At 35.0% G+C, this 26,256-nt stretch overlaps 1 protein-coding gene across 3 annotated transcripts in view; it reads right to left on the reverse strand.

Moving 5' to 3' along the window:
- LOC111048335 (heat shock factor protein) overlaps positions 1–20,598 on the reverse strand; it is a 32,092-nt gene extending 11,494 nt beyond the window's left edge. For 2 of the 3 annotated variants that reach the window (XM_039422117.1, XM_039422116.1), the window contains exons 1-8: positions 20,534–20,598; positions 18,051–18,175; positions 15,625–15,855; positions 14,618–14,743; positions 9,375–9,511; positions 5,782–6,012; positions 3,589–4,183; positions 856–1,061 (exon numbers count right to left, since the gene is read on the reverse strand). In XM_039422117.1, coding sequence (XP_039278051.1) covers positions 856–1,061; positions 3,589–4,183; positions 5,782–6,012; positions 9,375–9,511; positions 14,618–14,743; positions 15,625–15,855; positions 18,051–18,175; positions 20,534–20,585 — 1,703 coding nt within the window. In that variant the 5' untranslated portion in view covers positions 20,586–20,598. The remainder of the gene's footprint in view (positions 1–855; positions 1,062–3,588; positions 4,184–5,781; positions 6,013–9,374; positions 9,512–14,617; positions 14,744–15,624; positions 15,856–18,050; positions 18,176–20,533) is intronic. The other variant, XM_039422118.1, reaches the window with a different exon arrangement.
- Between the last annotated feature and the right edge of the window lie 5,658 nt (positions 20,599–26,256).

The raw sequence follows: 26,256 nt of genomic DNA on the forward strand, positions 1-26,256 counted from the left end.
ATTTTTGTGTAGTTGAGAACTTGATCTTGTGGTAATTATTCATATTAAATAAAAAGACTAAGAAATTGTCAAAAACCACAGATTTATTGATAGTTTGGAAAGACCGGTTTCGGTTGTTACACCATTGCCAATCTCTGATAAACTAAAACTAAATACAAGAGCAGCAGAATTTATACTAGTAGGCGAGTACTGCTATTGGTGAACGGCATGAACGCCTGCCATTGGCCCAGCTAGACAGTCTCCTCCCACTTAACGGTATCGAAAAATGGCGGCTTAAGCAACCGATTCGCCATGATAACAAAATTTTGTTACCAATAGTAGTACTCGCCTACTAGTATAAATTCTGCTGCTCTTGTATTTAGTTTTAGTTTATCAGAGATTGTGCAATGGTGTAACAACCGAAACAGGTCTATCTAACTATCAATAAATCTGTGGTTTTTGACAATTTCTTAGTTTTATTTAATATTATTGTATTATTAATTGGAAATATTTCTAGTGATTTTGTATTTTGGCGAAAAAAAAAGATTTTGATTTGAATAATGCTAATGACGATTACAAATTATAATGATACAAAAATAACTCAACTTCAAATACAGCAGCAAAGAAAAACGAACAACAAAAAAAACGAAGATACAAAAGTCTAACCTCAAAAAACATGTTCATAGCCTTTCGCTGCGATGACACAATAATAACACCTCATCATCACCTGGGCTTAAAATACTTGTGGATTTGCCTTTGAAAATAATAAATAAATGTATGACGACATGTGTGTACACACATGTTCAACACACTTCTCCTGTCGTTAGTGGCCATCCTTAGAGAATTTTAAAATGTAAATTGGTATTTGGTACTGACTTCATGGACTGTTGTGAGTTGGTGGGTGCCATACAGGCGACAGTCCTATCACTGTTCTGATTGGCGGGCGTCGTCTCTGGTTGCCTAGCAACCGTGGCCGACACACTTTTGAATTTCCCGCCATCCGCTTTCGACCGTTTCCCGCCACTTTTCGTCTGAGCAGCGACCGCCGTCTTCCGTTTCCGCTGAGGCCTGATCACTTTCATCTGCAAACATTGAAATTGAAATTTATTTACGAAAGAAAATTAGTTATAAACCCCCATGAACAAAGCATAAATTGTATACCGTAATACATTATACAAACAGTCATAAAGCCAATTGTTTTGTATGGAGCAGAGACATGGGTTTTGACAAAGAAGGATGAGGATCTATTAAATATTTGGGAGCGAAAGGTTTTGAGAAAGATATTTGTCCCTGTACATGATAATGGTAAATGTCGAATACGATCAAATCAAGAGCTGCGTGATCTGTACCAGAAAGTGCAAATTGTTGACGAGATAAAACTGAGGCGTTTGAGTTGGCTGGTACACGTTGAGAGGATGAGTGACTCAAGGATTGTAAAAAAGGTCTTCAGAAATAACCCAGGAGGGAGAAGGCTGAGAGGACGTCCGACAAAGCGTTGGCTGGAGGATGTGGAGGACGACATTAGGAAGCTGGGTGTCAGGGGATGGAGACGTAAGGCTGCCGATAGAGACGAATGGAGAGGCTTTTTTGAAGGAGGTCAAGGCTCTGAATGAGCTGTAGCGCCAAGAAGTAAGTAAGTAATACATTATACAAAACTGTCCTGTAGATTAAATTTCCTTCTGCACTGCTAACGTGCCTACAAAAGAGAAACCTTTAGGCTCAACTCACACTTACGCGACTAAGGTCGAGAAGAGACTCGACTCTAGTTGAGAGCATGTGTTTTCAAATGGTGACACTCAGACCAGTCGATTCTAGTCTCCGCGAAGTCACCATTTGAAAACACATGATCTCGTCTAGAGTCGAGTCTCTTCTCGACCTGAGTCGAGTTAGTGTGAGTTGAGCCTAAAGGTGCGTACAGATATACGCGCCGCGAACATGAGCAATTCACTTTTAATCAGCTGACTATATCTGTATTTTTACAGAAACGGTAAGATACAGATATAAAAAACCTTGGCATCAGCTGATTAAAAGTGAATTGCTCATGTTCGCGGCGCGTATATCTGTACGCACCTTAACATTACTAATATCAATGTAAAAGCCTCAACACTTTGACCATTTATGGGCTATACATCATGGAATGAATTCTGACACTAAAATTCAAAAATGAAGAATATGTGAACCATCAGTATCATACACGCTCAAGAAGAACTTATGCATTTCAGCAACACAGAAGACAATTTTTTGTCTTACCACTTAATATCAGAGAAAGGAGGGGCGGATTTCAAGAACAAGTTGATAAGACATTTAATTTCAATTAGGCCGTATTCATTTCAAGAATTTCTCAATTGATGATTATTATTTATTAGTTATTCTTTAGTTTTATCATGACACTATTTATTGTCTGAATGTAATGATGAATGAAGTACTATTTGATTTGATTTGATATGATATGCATAGTATGCTGTGATGTTTCATTATGATTCTCCTTCTATTTTACTTCAATGGTGGGCCGTCCACTAGAGCCGTTTTCGCCCGAACTAGCATCGACCGAAAACTACCGAACTCAACCGAACGATCCTCCAAAAAAGAAAGGAATAGATGCTCGTCCATTGCAACAGGTTCATAGGGCAGTGCACGGCCGTCTCCAGACGATCAATTTTTCGATCCGAATTGAATGGGATTTTCCGGCTCTATCCGGCCGAACTAACTAGTCGAGCTGAGACAACAAAGTGTTCCTAACCTAAAATTGTTTCACAGTCTTGTTTGTTTTTATTTTTTGAAGTTGTTCTGTGTCATAAAGATGTTCTACAAGCATTGTCTATTTCAATGACGGCTGAAAATTAAACACATCATCATACTCTATAATTGTGTCATAGCGTTCATCCAAAGTCATCAAACAATATCATTTCAAGTTTTTAAGATAAAGTACCACTTCTACTTTTGTTGATATTTAGTTAATAAATGAATATTTAATAATTATTTTTGTATGATGATAAATAAATGAATAAATATATGTGAATTTAAACAGTTATTTTAATGTGTTAGGGAAATTATGAGTTAATCTCTTTTGTTTCTAAAACTAAGAGAAAAAAACTGAATTCAAGTGGAGAAATGTAGAAAATTCTACTGATGTGGAATTAAAATTTATATTGTGATTGTGGAATGTAATAAATAAATAAATAAATAAATGATAATTAATAGGTACTTTCAAGTAGCATAATCTCATCGAAATCCTTTCGATTGATGATATCTTACAGACTTTGTAAGTAAACAAACAAGGAAGAATCAGCTTACCACTTCACATTCTGGCAACCAGCCAACTACTGAACTGAACTGACGAAAACGATTCCAATGGACGACCGTATTCGGCCGAGTTGACGGCCGGCAGATTCGACCGATCCAACGGCCGAACGGATCGGTTGAATACGGTTCCAGTGGACGGTTACCCTACTTCATTGCGGTTCTATTTAAATTTGTGATTCTATTTCTATCTACAAAATGAGATGTCTTGAGAATGACAAATTATGCACGGTTCAAATTTGCAATTAGATTTTATTCCAATATTATGTTCCTCATTTATTGTTAATAACATAAATGTTCGAGATTTACCTGAGACTGCTGGCTGGGAATGACAAGTTTAGGCGCCATCTTCTTGTAGCGAGACTTGTCGGCGGCCACAATTGGCACTGTGCTGTTCACAATCGACTGTTGACAATTGACAATTGGCTGTTGACTGTTGTCCACAATATCCGCCAAATCAGCACTGTACGGCGACGCAGGGATCACTATTGGTACCGGCGAGTCAGCTGTTAGGTTAGAAATTGGTGAAGAATCAGCTGTTAGACTGATTATGGGTGCATCAGCTGTGAGGTTGGTAACCGGCGAATCAGCTGTTAGACTGATTATGGGTGCATCAGCTGTGAGGTTGGTAATCGGCGAATCAGCTGATAGACTGATGATGGGCACATCAGCTGTGAGGTTGGTAATAGGCGAATCAGCTGATAGACTGATTATGGGCGTGTCCGTTGTAAGGTTGGCAATGGATGAATCAGCTGTTAGGTTAGTGATCGGTGTTGTGAGAGCTTCAATGTTGGCATCATTGTCAGAAGGCAATAGGCCATCATTGGATGATGTAGGTAGATTGGTGAGTTGCTCCAGGGCCTGGGAGCCGTTGATTATGAGAGGGAAGTCGTCCAAATCCAACCTGAACAGAACAAAATATTATTCGGTCATACTCAGAATTGAAAACATACATTGATTATGAATAAAGATTAGAAATTAATATATGTAAAAATGAATAAATCAATAATTACTAAATTTGAAACAGCAATTCATGTACAACAGAGTGTATGAATATATTATGTAGGTACCCATTTTAGACTTATTTGTTGTGTATCTGTCATACTCTAAGGGCCGATTCCCTAGCTCGGGATTTAGCCAAGTCCTAGACTTTAAACAGCTGGAGTCAGAAAATTGGCTTTCCAAAACGGGGCATAGTCGCAGCTTTTATAACAGTAGTCGTAGTTTTTATTTTCTCATTTCTATAATTGCAAACGTTTTTCCCTTGACGAAATTAGACATTCCTAAATAATTCAAAATAGCTGAAACTTTACACTATTTTCTCTTTATTTTATTTTGTGTTCAATTTTCTAGTTTTTCGAAATTTCATTCAAACGTGATATTGAATGAAAAAGACTAAGGAATTGTCAAAAAAACCACTGATTTATTGATAATTAGAAAGACCGGTTTCGGTTATTACACCATTGTCAATCTCTGATAAACAGCAGAGATTGTTCATCAGAGATTGACAATGGTGTAATAACCGAAACCGGTCTTTCTAATTATCAATAAATCAGTGGTTTTTTGACAATTTCTTAGTCTTTTTCATTCAATATGAATAATTACCACAATATCAACTTCTCAACTACACAAAAAGCAAACTTGATATGACAATGATGCGACTACACCCCGTTTTGGAAAATCAATTTTCTGACTCCAGCTGTTTAAAGTCTAGGACTTAGCTAAATCCCGAGCTCGGAAACCGGCCCTAAATGAATATTATATAAAAGCGAAATAGCACTGATTCATTCACTCACTCACTCATTCATAATCAACAGAACTAAAAATCTACTGGACTAAATACGTTAAAATTTGGCAGGTTTGTTCAGTTGGCCATCTAAAGGGGCACTAAGAACGGATTTGAAAACAATTTCAAAGATACGCCCAGAATCTGCGTTTTCTCGGCATTTTCAAGAACTAATTGGCAAAATATTTCTAACTTGATACACAGGCTCAGCTGAGGTATAAAAATGTTGTATTGGAGGTTAAGTTCCGCCTGAAGTTGAGACGCAGGAGTGACTAAAAAACTTAGCTATTATTTGAAATATTAAAAGCGGTAGTGACTACTAAAATGGAAAAACAAGGCTGAAATTTGACAGATTTACAAAAAGACAACATCTAATAGCTACCAAGAGACAAAACCTATGATCAAATTAAAAATGAACAAAATAAGAACCCTACAAATTTGACAGATTTTGAAAGAAATGACAAGCATATAAAGAAAATACTTAATGTTGAAAAGAAAGTTTTACAGATTTACAAGGAACTAATAACGAGCAGCGTAGAAATATCAAAAACCTAACCTAAAATGAGAAAATTAAAAAAGTGATAACAATAGCATAACGAGCAAATTTGTAGATTTACAACCAATCTACAAACAAGTGATGACAACTAAAGACTAAAACCCCAACCGAAAGTATAACACATCTACAAACGAGTGATTACTAGGCAACTAAGACACACCCATCGATATCAGGTTGACCGGGACACACATCGGCAACTTTGCTCGGCAACTTTTTAGTTGCGGCCGGCTTCCGGGGGCGTCGTTTGCCGGGCCTAATCTGCTTGGGTCTGGCAAACAGCTGTTCAGTCTGCTCGTCGCCATCAGCTGATAGTTGCTCTGCCAACAGCTGATTGGGCAAATCGAGCAATTCGTCAGCTGTTGTGGTCGCGGTCGCGTCAGTAGTTATCGTCCTGTCAAAACCAACCGAGCTCAACTATTACTATAAATAAACCGAGCTCAACTATACTCAAAAGCTACAGAAGCCCCACATCTTTCTATAATACAAATCTCAGCTGAATATGTTTCAAAGATAATCTACAACATTTCATCAAAATCTGGCAAAAATCAACAAGGCTACAAGTAAAATTTCTAACATTTCACATAAATCTTTCAACAAGTAACAAGACTACAAGTCAAATTTCAGTCACAAATGTTTTAAATACAATCCAACATTTTCATCAAAATCTATCAAGAGAAGAGAGGCTGAAAGTTTTCAATCTATTAAACACTTTAAATTTAGTGTACAAGTATGTTAGATGTTTTCTTTGAAACCTGTCAACAAGAAAAATGGCCAAACAATACAGATTTGATCCACACAAAATTTGAAGGTGATCGCTCTGAACAAGATACACTTTTAAATATAAATAATTGACAAGAAGTTATAATTTACAACAATACATGATGATACACACTGAATATGAAATAAGTCAGGACCTTAGAGAAAAGATAGCATAAAAAGATATCCAATGATATACAGAGTTGTGCAGAGGAAACGCATGTTTTTCGAACAGCCAGTACTCGTCAACGGGAGAGGGTATTGCCCTGGAACGAATGTTGGCAGACGACCCATACTATGCCATTTCAGTTGCTATGAGCGTTTGAACGTACAACATCGTGTGTTCGCTGTTGAGCAGTTTTTTAGAAACAATGAATCTGTAGTCACAGTGCAGCGCTTTTTCGTCAATATTTTAGAGTTGAGGGTCGAGGTGCAATGCCCGATCGAAATACTGTACTCCGATGGACTGCAGCGTTTAGGAATACTAGTTCTGTGATGAAAAAGAAACACCTGGTCTTTCCCGTTCAGTTCGTACTCTTGAAAATGTAGACCGAGTCAGTGTCGTCGAGTCGATCAAACGCTGCAGCCCATCGGAGTACAGTATTTCGATCGGGCATTGCACCTCGACCCTCAACTCTACAATATTGACGAAAAAGCGTTGCATTGTGACTAAAAATTCATTGTTTCTAAAAAACTGCTTAACAGCGAACACACGATGGCATACAATCAAACGCTCATAGCAACTGAAATGGCATAGTATGGGTCGTCTGCCAACATTCGTTCCAGGGCAATACCCTCTCCCGTTGACGGGTACTGGCTGTTCGAAAAACATGCGTTTCCTCTGTACAACCCTGTAGATCGTTTATGTTCCAATTTTCATGCCAATTTTTTGTTATCTCAAGCCGATTACTGTCGATTATTACTTTTGGCCGAGTAAGAGTGTAAGAACGGGTCAGTAAGAGAGACTACCAGCCTCACATAGCTTTACGAAAAATAACTATGTGGACTATCAGCTTGAGATAATAGTGAAATTTGGAACATAAACGACCTATACCATAGAATAAAAATACCATAGAATTATCATATATAATCTTATATATATAATCTCCAAGATTGTTTTATTCCACGCCAATAGCATGAACTATTTTCTTTTGCTATATTTTCTCTATGGTCAGGACAATTAAAAGAAGTGCTATTTAGAGGCGCAGAACAGAATAATATGTGAATGTGATGTTGTGATGGGGGGGGGGCAATATTTTAGCAGGGAATAATGTGGAGTTGCTAAGTAGACACTTCTTGCAAGACAACACTAGAGCAGTTTCACATTTGAATATGAACATGAAATAGTAAACAAAATGTTGTGAAAGATAATAAATGAACTCACATTCTACTCTCACTCATTACCCATTTCCACAATAATTACTGATTCCTCGACGACACGACAGGAAGATCTCCGATTGGCTGATTAAGTTGACATATCAACCAATCGGAGAGCTTGCTGTACTGTCGAGGTATCGTTGAGTGTGAAAACTGTCATTTACCCAACTCATTTGTTGCCTGCACTAATATAGTATGTGGCAGATTAGATTGCTTATTTGCTAACTCAATAATCAAAATACATGTACAAATATAACTTTCAGAGCTAAACAGAAAATAGCTTTTAATATTTCCTCATAGCATTACGGTTGTCTTATGTATGGTGCTGTGGTATTTTTACATAGTGAAAAACACAAATAGAGACCATTTCTAACGATGTTTTTCATCTCTTCATAGCGTACAAACGATTCGGAGCTGTTAAAGGATGAAAAAACAGGATGTTAAAGGATGGAGTTATCTTCTTTGTCTAATGACAAACAAGCATAGCAAACCAATGTTTATCGAGTGCTAACTTCAAAACTTGACACACTATTTTGATGCTTTGAACAACGACATGCAGTCATTTATTTATGTAAATAAACAATTTTGTTCACGTACTGACTGGAGTAACTATTTGTTGCTTTGAACAACGACATGCAGTCATTTATTTATGTAAATAAACAATTTTGTTTTTGTTTACTTACAGACTGGAGTCCTTTCGGACGACAAGCGTCCACTTTCAACAGTCAAAATGTCAACTGTTGAAAATGGACGCTTGCCGCCCGTAAGTATTCCAATCAGTAATGAATAAAATAGTAAATTTACATTAATAGATGACTGCATGTCGTTGTTTAAAACATCAAAATAGTGTGTTGTTACATCGCAGTTCGGAATGGATCGATGAAAAATCATCTTTAAAACGTCTTCTTCTTCTATCCAACGCCCGTCCTTGACTGTTCAGCCGTAAGAAGCCTTGCCGTCCAGTACAAGGTCTATAAATACAGGTCATGACACTCGTGTTCCTTATGGAGCGGCCATTAAGTGGGGTCTTTATGGCGGTACATTTGAAATATTCCAATCTGCTCATAACAAAATCATGCATTATGCTTTTTAAAAACAATATTCTGGCTCAGATAATATGTAAATTCAGGTTCTCGATTTTTTAAGAATAAAATTTCAATAATAAATGGATCAATAATTCACTTTTTATCATCAAAAATTGTTCTTATTCTTGTAACTTGTTATGATTCATAAGGCATTGGGACAAAAGGCAAACCTCAAAAAGAGTTTGAAGTTCCCAATCTAAAAATCAACAATTCAGTTCCTAGTTGGAATCTAAATATTAGATTATTCTGTGGGAAGAATTTTTTTACAATTCAAAGCCAAGCAACATTCCTTGAACAATATAACAAAATGAACACATCATGTTGTTTCAATCTATAATGATAACAGCTGATAAATTTGAAAATTGGTGAACTAGAACCCCATAATATGGCAATTTTGCAATGCATCACGGGATTGTGTCATGACCTGTATTTATAGACCTTGGTCCAGTAGAGCCTTGCTATCTTTAAAACTTAAATCTCACTATAGATATGGGGTTTTTATGAGAAAATAAATGGCTTTACTAGTTGAACTTACTGATCGTTGACTTGCTGGTCGGGTGTCTGTTGAGATGCGGATTGCACATCGTTCAAGAGCAAAGAGGCGGCGTACTCGTTTGGATCGATCTCGTGTATCACGGGTCCAGTCGGCGATCGAGACACTTCTGACAGGCTCTGAAATTGACAACAAAATTCATTTCTATAATCACATTTATCGCTAGTGATAAATCGTATTAACAACAACAATCATTACATCCATTGCTATAGGTAAACAAGATAATATAATTGTACGCTGTATAAGCTTGTCAAAGGAACAGATCTTAGTGGAGCAACAAAGAGGGTATCAGAGGAGGTAGCTGAGAGTGTTGTTAAGTGATGCATGTATTCAAATAAGTTATAGTGAAGTCCACGTTATAATGGCAGTTTTTAATTAGCAATAGTATTGCTACCCTTGTCTATCATTCAACAAAGCGGATAGCGATATCTCTTTCTCGCTTTGCTCTGTTGCCAGCTCATATTTTAACAATATAGAATTAATAATTAACTAACGAAATATTTCAACTTAATAATGAAAATTCATTATGAAATTATTTAAGATTATAATTTCATGCTTAATAGAATATAATTGATTATTTCAAACGAAAATGGACAGTTAATATTATTACATCAATAAACCTGTATCAGCTCTACTGTCTATAGAAGGCATTGACTGGACAGAGGATCGGCCACGTTCTTCTCCTATCTTTATCCACTACCATTATAACGTGGACCTCACCATAGATCATATTGGAGCAGCGGATGTAGAGTGTAACAAAAAAGTAACTGTGTTGAAAAAGTAATGCATGTATTTAAATAGTTTAGCACATATTGGAACAGCGAAAGTAGAGTGTATTGGAGAAGGTAACTGAGGGTTAAAAAGTAATCCCCTTGTATTCAAATGTGTCAGGAATAAATTGGAGCGTCGAAGGTAGGGTAGAAGGTAGCGGAGACATTTAGATACATGCATTAGTTAAACACCCTCAGCTGTCTTCTCTGATACATTTTCTGAGAAGATGTGAATGTGATATTGTGGTGAAATTCATACTGAATAAAACGACTTGATATTTAAATCCACTAAATCTGTGGTTGGACAATATCAAGTGCCGGTTGTACAACAGCCAGTTAAATTTTAACCATGATTAATTCCACGAGAACCAATCAGAGAAGCCGTCTTTTATAAAACGTCTTCTTTGATTAGTTGTTCACATCTCTATGAAATTAATCACAGTTGAAATTTAACCGGCTGTTGTGCAACCGGGCCCTAGACTTTTTATTCTCTAAAACACTCTTACCTTCGCCGTTTCACTCTGTTTTTACCTCAAATATTTATATCAAGATTCACTTTAAACTGTCAGAATTGTTAGAATGATATTCTTGGTGCTATTTATAATGCTGACAGTGAATCTCACTAGACGTTTTAAAACGAATTGACCTTGACCTGATTAAAAAAAAATATTTATCTTGGAAAAGAGCTTTTTTATTACACAAATGACTAAGAAAATGCTATGAAAATACAAAAAGAAATGTTCAATATGACCTCCATATAATAATACAACTAATGGTGTAAAGTTGTGTACATCTTGAGCACACCATTGAAATAAATTACAATACATACTATACAGAACTCAAATTTTTAAAAAATCGGTCAAGTCATTTTCGAGAAAACCGTGAAAAACATGGTTTTTTAGTGATTATCCGCCATTTTTCTCAAGAATATTACGGAGCTCCTGCAATTTCCCTAGAAATGAGACTCATGTCAGTTGATGGGGCTTGTAAATATCTATCGATGGTATAAATTTGAAGAAAATCATTAGAGACGTTTTCGAGAAAACCGTGAAAAACATGGTTTTTTAGCCATTATCCGCCATTTTGAATTGAGTTTTATTGAATTTCTTGTTGTCGGATCCTCATGGTATAAGGACCTAAGTTTAAAATTTCAAGTCAATCGGTTGATTAGGAATGGAGTTATCGTGTTCACAGACACACACACCCACAGACCAACACCCAAAAAACATTTTTTTGGACTCAGGGGACCTTGAAACGTATAGAAAACATGAAATTTGGGTACCTAAATTTTTTTGGAAAGCAATACTTTCCTTTCCTTACCTATGGTAATAGGGCAAGGAAAGTAAAAAGTGTATCAAAGGAGGTAGCTGAGAGTGTTAAAAAGTAAAGCATGTATTCGAATATGTTAGATCATATTGGAGCAGCGGAGGTATAGTGAGGTCCACGTTATAATGACAGTATTTCATCAACTTTGGTTTTGCTATCCTTGTCTATCATTCGACAATGCAGTTGATGCTATCCTTTTCTAGGTCCTTAACGATGACAATTATGTTTTTGACAGTGTAGAAATTTAATTAATTGATGCTGAGAATCGGCATCGCTATTCTTCTATCTTTATCCACTGCCATTATAACGTGGACCACACTATAGGGTGTATCAGGAAAAGTAACTGTGTTAATATTTAACATGATATTATTAGAATGATAATAATTTATCTTGGTGCTATTTATAATACAGAGAGCTGACAGGGAATCTCACTAGACGTTTCAAAAAGAATTTATTCATCTTGGAAAAGAGTTTTTTATTACACAAATAACTAACAAAATGCTATGAAAATGCAAATTACCTTCATATAAGAATACAACACAGTTGTGTACATCTTTAACACACCATTGAAATAAATTACATACTCTTAAAAAGTATTAAAAGTAATAAATATAACTCAAATTCTTATAAAATGCATTATCACAACACATAAACTTGAAACTTTAATCATGAAAACTTGAAACTTGATTATTGATAGACTGGGAAACAGAATTGTAGTCACCCAATAGATTAAAATAATAATTCTTAGAATATTGATTACCTTTTAATAGTCTACCAAAAATTATGCAATCATAAATTTGAATACTTTATAATAAATATAGCAAAATTTCCATTTTTCTATCCATAGTCTGTAACATTAAGTGATTAATCTGATGTAAAATGTCAATATTACTAATAAACATTTACTTTACTATATAAATTATTGTCTTTTCTTTATCATAGTGTATCTATGATAAAAGTTCAAATATCTTGAACTCTTTCTCTATACTCATAGTCTTAGTCATAATCATTTCTCTATATACATAGTCTTGTGTATGTTGGAGCAAGTTCAAATTATTGTAGTTGGAGTAATGCTGAAATGTTGACAAAAGGTTTATCTGATTATTGTATGTGTGAGAAATTCATAATATTCAACTCTATCTCCTCCTATTTTAATAATAATTATTAAACGAAAATCCAAATTAAATGCTGTAATTCACCCAGAAGACTACTACTACTACTGCAAATATTGACAACAGGGTAAACAGCTAATTTGGATTTTCGTTTAATAATAACTATTAATTCATTACTTCTTTCCTGTATAGGGCTACTTGTAATATAAATATAAAGAGAATAAATAAAAATCTCAGTACCCTTTTTTTAAAATATTTTGTCACTAATACTAGGGAATCAAAACCTCCGACTCACAATCTACACATTAAAATATTTAAAAAAAAGGGTACTGAGATTTTTATTTATTCTCTTTATATTAATTCATTAGCATTTGAATAATTGCAATTTCTCAGTAATTTCCATCTCTTCCTATTTTCTAGTAATGATCAAGACGTGGACATAAATTATTTGACATAATATTTTGAAAAATAGAATTCGACCAACCATTCTGTGATACAAATCTCCAACTTGTGACTCATGAATTGTTGAATTGGCAATTCATCAATTAAATTCATGGATTGTTACGGTAAAGCTGCGTTTACATTGATTGGTCAAGTCTACTTGAATTCCAGTTTTTTAACGTTTGAGTTGAACTGGTTTTAACAACTTGAAGTCAAGTAAACGTTAAAAAAACTTGAATTCAAGTAAACTTGTTATCAAGTTTTCATAACCTCAAAAGTGTATAATTATCAAGTTAAAAAATCTAATTAATATCAAAGTTTTCTTCTTACTTTTCATACTTTTCTTGCATCGTACTTTTCTATCTAGTTGTTTCTATACATTCTACATTGACTGACAACTGTTTTTATCTCATTTTCCCATTTGTAGTTTGCATTGTTCCCTCAAGATTCAAGTTGAATCCCAAGTTCAAAATCTACTTGATTGAACAAAGCTTGAAGAAGGGTCTACATTGATATACTGGATTCAAGTTTTCAAGTTTCTGTTCTTGTAAACTTGACTTCAAGTTTCAAAAATACTGTACATTCATCTAACACAGACGTTAAGAAAACCTGAATTCAAGAAACTTGACTGATGTAACTCCCCTTAAAAGTTTATAACTATTTAGGCTCAACTCACACTTACGCAACTCAGGTCGAGAAGAGACTCGACTCTAGTCGATAGCATGTGTTTTCAAATGGTGACGTCTCGGAGACTAGAATCGACTGGTCTGAGTGCCACCATTTGGAAACACATGCTCTCGACCAGAGTCGAGTCTCTTCTCGACCTGAGTCGCGTAAGTGTGAGTTGAGCCTAAGAGCAGAATCATTTCAACAGGAAGCGAAATCCTTTTGTTGTTTTTCAATGTTAATGAACTGTCAACTTGGCAAATGAAATTCAATATTTATAGTAGATAAGCCTATACAGTAGTTTCATTTGCGCAATTTTTCACAACCTACAAAAAAATACAGTAACTCTCCAGTTACTAGTTGTAACGGAAGGGAAGCTTTAATATTGTGCAGCAACTAATCTGATTGATTTTATTCATATGCATGACATATAGAATTCGAGCAACTATTAACTGCTACAATAAACTAAGACTAACTCGTGATTCATGAATAATTGGTGAGTCATCAACTGAATACATGAATTTGTGGATTGTTTCGGTAAAAGTTAATAGTTATTTAGAGTTTATAGTTAATAGTTATTTTGTTTCATTGATTTCATGAATTGGTTGATAGCTGTTTACAGCACAATCATTTTAGTAGGAAGCAAAGTGCTGTTCTTGGGTTTTTATGTTGATAAACTGTCAACTCTACAAATAAAATCTAATATTTTTCAAAGTAGATAAGCAAGTAGTTGAATTTACGCTGATAGAGATGTGTCATTAAGGCTCTTACTGGAATTTGTCTGTGTGCCTTCCTATGGATGTATTGAATAAATAAATAAGAACAAAAAACTGGTTGCTACAACGCTACCAACCTAACCAAATCTGACCTAACCTAAAATAAGAACAAAAAACTGGTTGATGCAATTTACCTGATTGTTTTTATTCAACTGATTGCTAGGAACTGAGTGATCTTGCAGCATCAAAGGCAGGCCTCGCCGCTTCACGCTGAATCCATTCGACGGATGCTGCACCACGGTCAATAGGAACTGGATCAACTGAGAACAAGAAAATTGTAAAAATATTAAATCTACGGCAATGTCACAACGTAACACACATTTTTGTCATAGTCATTCAATTTCAGCTGTTTTACATCCATGAAATCAAGCCTGTAAACAGCTGATTGTAGAACAAATAAACATATGATTCTCATTACAGCATACTATACTGTAATAAAATCATATGTTTTATTTACAGTCGAGTATGTTTCCTACTTCCGAATTGGGAACAGCAAAACTGGTACGAGAAACCGTCTTTTAACGCTCCAGGTGGAAGTTTTGTCAAACTTGTAAACTGGGTTATGTTTATAGAATACGTGTAGTAACTTCAGCACAAGCAGGTAATATTTTATATTCCCCAATTATTCTTTATTAGATTATGACAAAAAATATTGTACGTTACGCTCAACTCTCACTTAGGCGACTCAGGTCGAGAAGAGACTCGACTCTAGTCGAGAGCATGTGTTTCCAAATGGTGATGTCGCGGAGACTAGAATCGACTGGTCTGAGTGTCACCATTTGGAAACACATGCTCTCGATTAGAGTCGAGTCTCTTCTCGACCTGAGTCGCTTAAGTGTGAGTTGAGCCTTACTTGGACGTGAATTTCTCTTGCAGGGCTCGAATGAAATTCTAGTCTCGGCTAACGCCTCGACTAGAAACATCATTCTTGCCCTGCAAACGGGCCCTTCTAGTGACATAAAACACTATTATTGAAAATCAAAATTGATTCTAATTTCGGAAGTACAGTTTGTGTGATGTATTGTTTATAAACTAGTCTTATATTCACTCTGGTTGTACGTATTTCTTATTCCAAATAAGTAAATTTCAATCTAATTTTGAATAAAAATTTCAATCTGATTTGCAATAGAATGAAAGTTACCTTGTTGACAATCTGCTGTTGTTTGATATGCTTCTGGCGCATGATGGCCACCTCGCGCCAGAGGGCTTCGTTCTCCATCTTGAGCTGATTGAAGCGCGAGTCGACCGAGTCCTGTCGGGACTTCATGCGCTTCACGTCCAGCAACAGCTGACTCACCAGCATCGGGTCGGGTGAAGCGCTCACGGCTCCTCCACCACTTCCCCCGCCCGCCGTTCCGCCGCGTGCGTTCATCTGCGCAAACACACATCTATTAAATTACATATTAAACAATAAATTGGACAGCATCTGAATAATAATAATGATAATAAATATTTGTATTGCATAAAAAGCTGTACAATAATTACAGATATGGCAAACGTCAATTATAAAAACAAATAAAATACATGAAAATGATCAATGTCACAAAGTACAAAACACAAAAGTACAATAAGTTATCAACCACATCTATTAATTGATAAGTACACAATAAAAAAAGTTGGGAGGTTGGCTAATCAAAATAATTTAGGTATTCCATGACATCTATTTGGCTATTCATCTACTCCAAAACTATAACTGAATTGTGTTTCTCGGTTGAGTCAAAAGCTTAAATTTAAACCCCACCCCAGTCGAGGGTTTAAAATCACGCTGTTCCAAGTTCTGGACTTGACAATTTTTGATAAACAATCAACTCGGAAAGAGACGAGAATCTAATTTAAGTCCTGGACTTATAAGCCCTTCACTCAGAAAGCGAAATTATAAACTACAGAGTCTAATGTGATCTCTAAACTCCAGGGTCTAGTTAAGCCCTCAACAACGCCCGTGTACAGACGTGCGAATGCAAGCCCATAGCCACTATGCTATGCTCACCAGAGGCAAACGCTCGTATGTACACCGCTTAAACTTTAACAAATAAGTTTTCATTGGGGTGATTACAAATGAAATAGACAACTTCAATAGCCTGTACAGAATTAAACTGGTGTATTTCAACATAGTAAGTGATATAGGTTTGTAGGGAATTTCTTAAAGTTTATGTTGGTAGAACTGTTGCTGGCTATTGTTGGCTGCTCCGTGTTACAACAGCCAGTTTAGTTTAGCAATATGGCCGCTACTCAAGTGGAGAAAGCTTATTGTGTTCTTGAATTAGCCAAAACAAACTCTGTTACTGTTGTGCAGCGTCATTTCAGAACAAAATACGGTAAACCACCACCAACAAGGCTACCAATTTATGACTGGTATGAACGTTTTGAAAGCAGTGGATGTGTGCGTAAGAAGAAAAGTACTGGAAGAAAAAATTACAGAAGAAAAGATTGATAGTGTTCGTAATGTTTTTGTACGAAGTACAGGAAAATCGACTAGATCAGCGAGTTTAGAATTGCAAATTCCTCAACCTACTGTGTGGAAAATTCTGCGGAAACGTTTGAAAATGACACCTTATAAATTGCAGTTAGTACAAAGTTTAAATGACAATGATAAAGTTGTACGTAAAAATTTTTGTCAAGAGATGCAACATTGTCTTGAAAATGACGACACATTGTTTAATCGCCTAATTTTCAGTGATGAATGCACTTTTCACATTAGTGGAAAAGTTAACAGACATAATGTACGAGTATGGGGAACAGAAAACCCAAGAGAGACTGTACAGCATATACGCGATTCTCCTAAAGTGAACGTGTTTTGCGCTTTATCTTGTGAAAAGGTTTACGGGCCTTTCTTCTTCCAAGAACCATCAGTAACCGGAAGAATTTATCTGGACATGTTAACCGAATGGTTAATGCCTCAACTCCATGAAGATAGTTGTAACTTCATTTTTGTACAAGATGGAGCTCCGCCTCACTGGTACTCAGGTACTCAGACGTCAGAGGGTATCTGGATGAACATCTTCCTAGACGATGGATCGGCCGTGCAAGTAAGGAAAACGTTGTGTTTCAGCCGTGGCCACCTCGTAGTCCGGATCTAACGCCCTGCGACTTTTTCTTGTGGGGCTATGTTAAAGACAGAGTTTTCGTACCACCGCTTCCTGTTGATATCGATGATCTTAAACAACGAATCACAAATGCTCTTGCTACAGTTAACCGTGAGATGCTTAGTCGTGTGTGGTCAGAATTTGACTACCGTGTTGATATCTGACGTGTTGCAAATGGTGCACACATTGAACATCTGTAAATTTTCAATAAAAACTTCAAGAATTCTTCTATGTAATCATGTAAGTAATGATCTAAACTTTTAAATAATAAATTCTCTACAAGCTATTCAAACTGTCTATTTCATTTGTAATCACCCGGTATTTGTATCATGTTTATTATATCATTGTATCGTGTTTGTGGGCTGTTAGTGGATGGAGATAAGATTGAAATAGGAAAAGAATGATTGGTTTTGATGTGGACTGAACCAAAAGAAGTGCAGCTTTATCACCAATGTCCTTAGTGTTGAGTACCCTACATACAAACCTTTCGCTTGATATTCTGGAGTAAATTGGGATTATTCTTCTGGAAACACGGATGATAAAACTCTATTACAACGTCTTCCATTTTGGCGCAGCCAGATTCCAGTGATAAGTTCTTGTGGAAGCCATCTGCAACAAAGAATGAATAAAATTGGACATTGCTAAAAAATGATTTAATCACGATGAAATATGTCTAATTAGGCCTATAACATTAAATTACAATAAGAGTTGAATTTAATGATAAGTAAGTAGCTTACTGGAGACAGTAGTTACCCAGAGTGTAAAGGATTACTCCGTTGAGAGGTTTCTACTGTATTTTAAACAGCTTGTTCTATATTTTGTCGAATAACAACTAATTAAATTGAAAGAATAAGACGTCGATGTTGTCAATACCACTATATTTGTTCAATAATTAATTCACATTACAGAACCAGGTTTCATGGTAATACCTACCACATCTTCAGCTGAACTGAAGAACACCTACCACAGTTCAGCTGAAGATATGGTAGGTGTTACCATGAAACCTGGTTCTGTAATGTGAATTAATTATTGAACAAATGCCTATAGTGGTATTGACAATATCAAAGTCTTATTCTTTCAATTATGGAGAAATACCACAACACCTCATACCATACAAATTATTATAACTAATGAAATATCCTATTATATTAAGCGAGCAATATCTGTATATATCTGGTTATTTATGTTTTACGGATCTCGAAAACGGCTCTAACGATTTTCGCAAAATTTGGATCATAGTAGCAGTAGGTTTATGATATAAAGATTCGATTGCACTAGGTCTCATTCTTTGGAAAACTTGCTGAACGACATTAAAAGGATAATTCATCCTTGGAAAACAGATGATAATTTCGTCGTCTCTCGATAACAGAGGATGCGTGTGACTGTGTGGGAGAGAGACAGAGTTATTTCCAGCTGTGTAATCATAATCAATCAGCGACAAATTTTATCAAGCTAGACAATTTAATCGATTTGATCAACATAATCTGATTTGTTGACATTACATGATAATCCTCCTAAACTAGAGTATATAATAATTTTCAAAGTTGATCATTATTTGACAATTTCAAGTGATTAGTGAGTGTTATTTTTTTATTTAATTTGGTTTGTATATAATCTAAATTATATTTTTTTGTTTTCAAATGTTTGAACAGAAAATTGGGCTAAAGTGCACGTCCAGTGCCAACATACCTGTCATCAAATTTTTGGTTGGGATCGATTTAGTATGTTATTTTGAGCACAAAATCACAAAAATTAAACGGCGCTCACTATTGTTTTAAAAATAAACTAAGTTCAAAGTAGCAGAGGTAGCAGAGTAGGTTAAATGCATGTAAAATTGTGCTACTTTGAACTTAGTTTATTTAAAAAACAATAGTGAGCGCCGTTTAATTTTTGTGATTTTGTGCTCAAAATAACATACTAAATCGATCCCAACCAAAAATTTGATAATAGGTATGTTGGCACTGGACGTGCACTTACACCGAAAATTGAACCTGAATTCAAGTGTATGGAAGATAACCTATTTCCTGGACTATTTATAGTGCATAAATCAAAACTCGAGAAGAAACAGTTTTGGGCTTTGCCTGTTAGTACTTCCCCAATCATTTTAAAGAATTGTGTTAGGTTTATCAAAAGTCAATAAATAAATAACGAGCGAAGCTCGGTGCCCCGATATTTTGCTATTATTGTAATATGAGCATTGGATTCCTTGCATGCATACTTTAATGCAGTATCCACACTATCGCCGAATGCGTACAATGACGACGAGTGCCAGAGTTTTGATTGGTGGTTTGCCACAGGTTGCCTTTTTCGAGCGAAGACCAGACCAGCAAAGACCAATGAAGGCCAGCGCTGGCAAACCACCCATCCACACTTTTGTCAACCAATTCGTGCTGTTTCCTGTTTTGTCATCTGCTCTTCTGTGTAATTGAGTTGCTATAGGCCTGATTGTTATCGCGTTATTTTTTTATAGTTTTTATTATTGTGTTCCTTTTAGTTGATGTTTTCAGTTTCCATCATTGATCTGTTTAACGGCAAAATCGAACTTATATCATCTATAGCTGGCTACCGCTGGCCTTGATGCTTGATGAGGCATAGACCACATTGCAGTGTGGATGGCATGACCAACGCAGCCAAGCTTACCAGCGACTGGGCCAAAGTGTGGACTAGGCATAATAAATAGGATTTGGCCATAATACTTATATAATATTGGCAAGTTGATTCTACTTGCTATGTGCTTCGAGATAAACTCCTCAAACTTCCACTCTATTCCTTGAGTGAAGAGGAGATCAGTCGTTTTATTTGTCTCTTTGACATACCATCTCGATAGTTTGTATAAATTTTATGAACGTTTAGGTTTTTTAATTTCTATGACATCTATCCAGTTTAAAGACTGGTTATGGATTGAATTGAATTGAATACTGTCCAATTTTGTGAATAGGTTATAAATTATGTATAGCAACTACTTACACATATTCAGCTGTCTAATGAAACTAGCCATATTGTTGTGCTTGTAGTACATCGGTAATAATAATATGGCACAAGACTAATTTCATTTTTAGTATCATGGTTCATTAAACAGAGAAGCAGATCGATCAATAATAATATGGCACAAGACTAATTTCATTTTTAGTATAATGGTTCATGAAACAGAGAAGCAGATCGATCAATAATAATATGGCACAAGACTAATTTCATTTTTAGTATCATGGTTCATGAAACAGAGAAGCAGGTCGATCAATAATAATATGACACAAAATTAATATCATTTTTAGTATCATGGTTCATGAAACAGAGAAGCAGATCGATCAATAATAATATGGCACAAGATTAATTTCATTTTTAGTATCATGGTTCATGAAACAGAGAAGCAGATCGATCAATAATTATATGGCACAAGATTAATTTCATTTTTAGTATCATGGTTCATGAAACAGAGAAGCAGATCGATCAATAATTATATGACACAAGATTAATTTCATTTTTAGTATCATGGTTCATGAAACAGGGAAGCAGATCGATCAATAATTATATGGCACAAGACTAATTTCATTTTTAGTATCATGGTTCATGAAACAGAGAAGCAGATCGATCAATAATAATATGGCACAAAATTGATATCATTTTTAGTATCATAGTTCATTAAAGTCCCATCCGCAATGTAACCGATTTAGTGCCGGTTGCACAACAGCCGGTTAAATTTTAACCGTGATTAATTCCACGAGAACCAATCAAAGATGCTGTCTTTTCAAAAACGCCTTCTCTGATTGGTTCTCGTGAAATTAATCACGGTTAAAATTTAACCGGCTGTTGTGCAACCGGGCCTAAGTCTAAATTACATCACAACATCCTATTGAAGTAAAATAGGCTATATGGGCTTCTGAGTAGAGGTTAACCAAACCTGAACTTAATTCATTTTTAAATGTTCTAAATAATGATAGTATGGTAACTCTTCCGTGTTCACATAGACATCCAGATAATTCAATTTAGACATTTTATCAAGAGATGCCCATATATATTGTGCTCTTACAGAAAAATGAAAAATTGTATTGTTAATTGGCTAGTTATTGATGGAAATCAACTAAATCATAGTATGTAACCTGTCTTATGATGAAATAATTAACCTTCCGGTAGTCGCGCCCTACTCAATAACACGAGCAGTCGCGTGTTGTATTTCGAACAACATCCAATTTTCCAAGTATTATGTAATCTGTTTACTGTCGAAACATATTAATTAATTGTATAATTTCTTTTTCCAACTTCTTGGATTATTTCACGCCTATGAACATTTGGATGATTACCATTTCATAGCCCAATAACGTACATCAAGCAAAGCCATCAATTCTGTATTATTGGTTCGTTTACAGTCCCCGTATACAGTCTTTCCCTATCTTATGCACTGTCGCGACTAAATGGCACTTGATTGCTCGGATGATACTGCAACTCAGTGGAGTGATGGGGGAAAGTTTTTGAATGCATAGGTGACTCACTGACACCACCCCATTCAATAGTTTTGTGCAGCAAAAATCTGACACTGTTGTACTTTTTACAACCGCGAGACTTCCGGAATGTTAGATATCTACCTAATAATTCTATGTAAGGTATCCAATTTATTGACAGAATAAGTTCAATTATTGAACCATTGTAGATCAAAATTAAACCATGTAATTGACGTTTAAGAATAGATAAGTAGCCAAGCCTATGTGAGCTATAAAGGCCCCTATAGACGAAAAACTTGGTTGAAAACTTAGTTGGTCATACCCCCGTACATTTAAGCCCACCCAAAGGTTTTGATAAGTCATAAGTTGGCGTCCATGAGTACTAAGACACTACAACTTCCACACACATTTGTAGCACCAACGGGTTGCTACAACTGCCAACCTGTCCACATACGAACAACATATCATCCAACACAGTAAGTTGACAGCTAAGTTGTCAACAACGTCAACCAGGTTGTTCGTCTATAGACCCATCAACAGCTACTACAATACGTTCATTTGACTCTTCAATGAGTACCTATAAGAGTGTGATCCAATAGATTGTTAAAAATATTTTGTTCAATATCGTAAATTATATGACAATCATACATTTCTTCAAGATTCATAATCGTACAGTACAATTCCGTAAAAATTATATTTACAGTACAATTTCCGTAAATATATTATATTTACAGTACATTAATTACATTTTTTGATTATTGTAAGCCTACTGGTGTCTTGCGACGAATTATTGTCACTCATCGTCATCTCAAAAATGTATTATATCAAATTCTTTAGTAGTTGTTTACCTTACAACTAGGTTATTTTGACAACTGCATGGTAGTAGTTTTATTTATAATATTTGAAAGAAGGTAAAAGAATCATGTTAATGAGGTTAGCTATGAAAAATAAAAGATGACTCAATAATTGGCTATATTAACATGAGTTGTAAGATCAATGTGAGAATTTGGTCAAAACTTACCGCTCCCCACGCAATAAGTTCGTCTAATTTGGGGATCATCAACCATATTCCATAGTTTAGCAAGAAATGCTGGAATACTACCTTCGAATTCTGTTATTGAATGCATTTTTATAGATTATCAAACTATCAACACCTTGTGTGAAAAGTAATTGCTTATTAACATTTTCAAAAACCACGGTTACTGGAAATTATTTCCACAGTTCTAAACTATTAAAAAGAGCAAGAATAATAGAGATAAGCTAAATAATTCTTGATTGCCTTTTTAGGTTTACAAATTTTACTGTGATTACTGACTGTGTTTTTCTAACTTCAGTTTCTGTGGTATGATGAGAAACATATGATTGATACAAGACTACCAATAGAACACGTTTTTCGGCATAAAAGTTGACAGTCACGTTTCAAAAAGCGTGAATTTATTTATTCTTGGGAGTTTGTATATTTACATATTGCATTGAACATAATAAAAATATTTTATGTATCAAAACAAACTTTATATTACTCGTTGTGCTCTAGTAAATTAATGTTTCTATATTCTGATAGATAATATAGAGGAATATTACTGTTTTGGGATCTTCATCAATATTTGATAAGGGAATAATATTTTTGAAGATAGAAAATAAGTTGATTTATATTTATTCCATATTTCTCCTCCAAATTCAATTTTTCCCGATTTATATAAGCTATCGACTTTCTGCAACGATTAATACAGTTAAATCGATTTTCTAATATTAAATTGAGGCTCGAAAAAGCCGACAATAATGAGCATCGATGTTGTTATCGATACCATTCAGTCGACTTACTTGACAGATCGACTCTGTAGTCGATTTACTTAACTGATCGACTTTCTAGAATCATCTCATTCGATCAGTGATGCAGTCGAGAATTGATACATAAGATTGTTATAGCCTAATAATATTCTGTTAAATCTAGTTACTGTATACTGTAATAGTATATTTCGCACCTAGGGTCGAAAATGTACGTTTTCCGGCTCGAGATCGCGGTTTTCAAGTTCGAGACGAAGTCGAGAACTTGAAGCGTTCGAGAGCCGGAATATATTTCGCACCTAGGGCCGAAAATGAGACTTTTCTGGCTCGAAATCGGTTTTCAAGTCCGAGGCCGTAGGCCGAGGACTAGAAAAGATTGAGAGCCGGAAAAACATTTTGCCCATGGTGCGAACGTTATTTTTCGCCCACAGAATAAAAACAATATAAATATGAGAATAATTGTTTATTAGGCACTTCCGAAACAAACAGGAAGGTCATAGCTCTAGCAAATCTGAGGTAATCTGAGTATCAGGAAATTGTCCAAGTATTTTTATTTTTTATTCTGATTTGTATAAATAACCTAAAAGATTATGTTCAATTATGTAAGAGGTTGAGTTTATACTTTTTATTCTTCCAAATGACAATAAGATGATATTATTATAAATGTTTTGATTCTTGAATAATAAACACAAATAATGAAAAGTTTTTGATCAGCTGTTTTAGCACACTTGAAATTTGGCCAATCTGAATGTCAACGTCAACAATGCTTGTTGTCGTTGACTTCGGAAGTTTAGGTTAGAAGTTCTATCCTACTCTGAAAAACGAATTTGAATAGTTTATAATATATATCTTATCTGTATTTTATCCATCGAAATAAAATGATAGTATCTTATTGCAGAATACTTATTCAATTCTAGAAGCATAAACTGATTCCGTTTCATAAACCATTTTTTAAACACGTTCACATCAAATCAGAATCAGCTGACTTCAAGGTTATTTTACAGCCCTAGGGCCGTAAAACTTTTACCGGCCTGGTCAGAAAACAATCATAAAACTTTTACCGGCCTCCATATGACGCACGAAAACCAGCTCATTACATCCAAGTGGGGCGAAAAAACATTTTTGCCCGTGTTGCGAACGCTATTTTTCGCCACACCCAAAAAAAAAACTTCCCAATATATAAGAAATTGAAAAATAAATAAAATTCAAACAGCCTATTTTGATAGTTTGAATCTTGGTTATTACAACTTTTACTGTCAATTAATTTCAATATTACTAGTTAATAATTTACAATAGTGACCATATTTTTATACTATTAATATTTCGAATAATTGTTTGAATTTTTATAGCTCGCGCTTTGCGCCCGGTGCAATATCTCATGGATAGATGGATGAATAGAATTTTTTATTACTATTTATTTGAAATAATGTGAAAAAATAAATATAATTGCATATTTCACAGTTTTGCCTCAAAATATATCAAAAAAATTTATTGAAATTTAAATTACGGTAAATAATATAAAAAATAGCTAATAAAAGTCGAAATTCATCGACAAAAAAAATGTCATTGACCGAGATTTGAACCTAGATCAAGATCATGTTGTTATTCACTGAGGTTTGATGTATTACGCCGTTACGCTCTCGGCCATTCCGTATTGTTGAATGAGGGGGCCTGACTAAACACTTAGCCGGTTTGCCGGCATTTCCACAACAAAATATTGCTCTGAAAATAGTTAAATCATAGAGAAAACATTCGAAGATTCAATCTTGAGTGGGCCTAATGTTTTCTCTATATGGTTTAATATTGAATAAAAATTATCTAAAAGTCTTAATAATGAATTACAGAAAAATTACTAGGAATTTTTCAGTCAAGGCTGAGTTTTACCAGTAGGCTTACCTTAAACTTCAGATCTCTGCTGTATTTTCTTATTACCGTATTATTGTTGATTGTATTGCATTAAGAAGTGGAATTCGACAATAAAAAAGAAACAATTATTACTCTACCTCACTTTTAAATATTGATACAATTATTGTACTTTGATTTCAAATTCGATTCTTCACTTTTAAATACTTGCGATATGTACCTTTCTGACAATGGACAATGCAACCAACATTAAGTATATTGTTAAGGCTATGGAGATATCATCGTATTCTATTGTTTGATATCAAAAACACAATAACAAAAATTAAATTATGAAACAGTAATTTATAAAATATATTATAGACATAATACCGCGATTCACGATACATAATTATATAGATTATTACAGTCGTTATGAGATTATCTCTCTATGATTTTTGTGAGATCGGACACGATCAGCTGTTATTCAAGGTCATTTTACAGCCCTAGGGCCGTAAAGTTTTACCGGCCTGGTCGGAAAACAATCACTTTCGGCCTCCATATGACGCACGTAAACCAGCTCATTACATCCAAGTGTGGCGAAAACCTTTTTACTTGTGTCTGATACTA

The sequence above is a fragment of the Nilaparvata lugens genome, chromosome 2 (assembly GCF_014356525.2).
Source record: "Nilaparvata lugens isolate BPH chromosome 2, ASM1435652v1, whole genome shotgun sequence".
Classification (NCBI taxonomy): domain Eukaryota; kingdom Metazoa; phylum Arthropoda; class Insecta; order Hemiptera; family Delphacidae; genus Nilaparvata; species Nilaparvata lugens.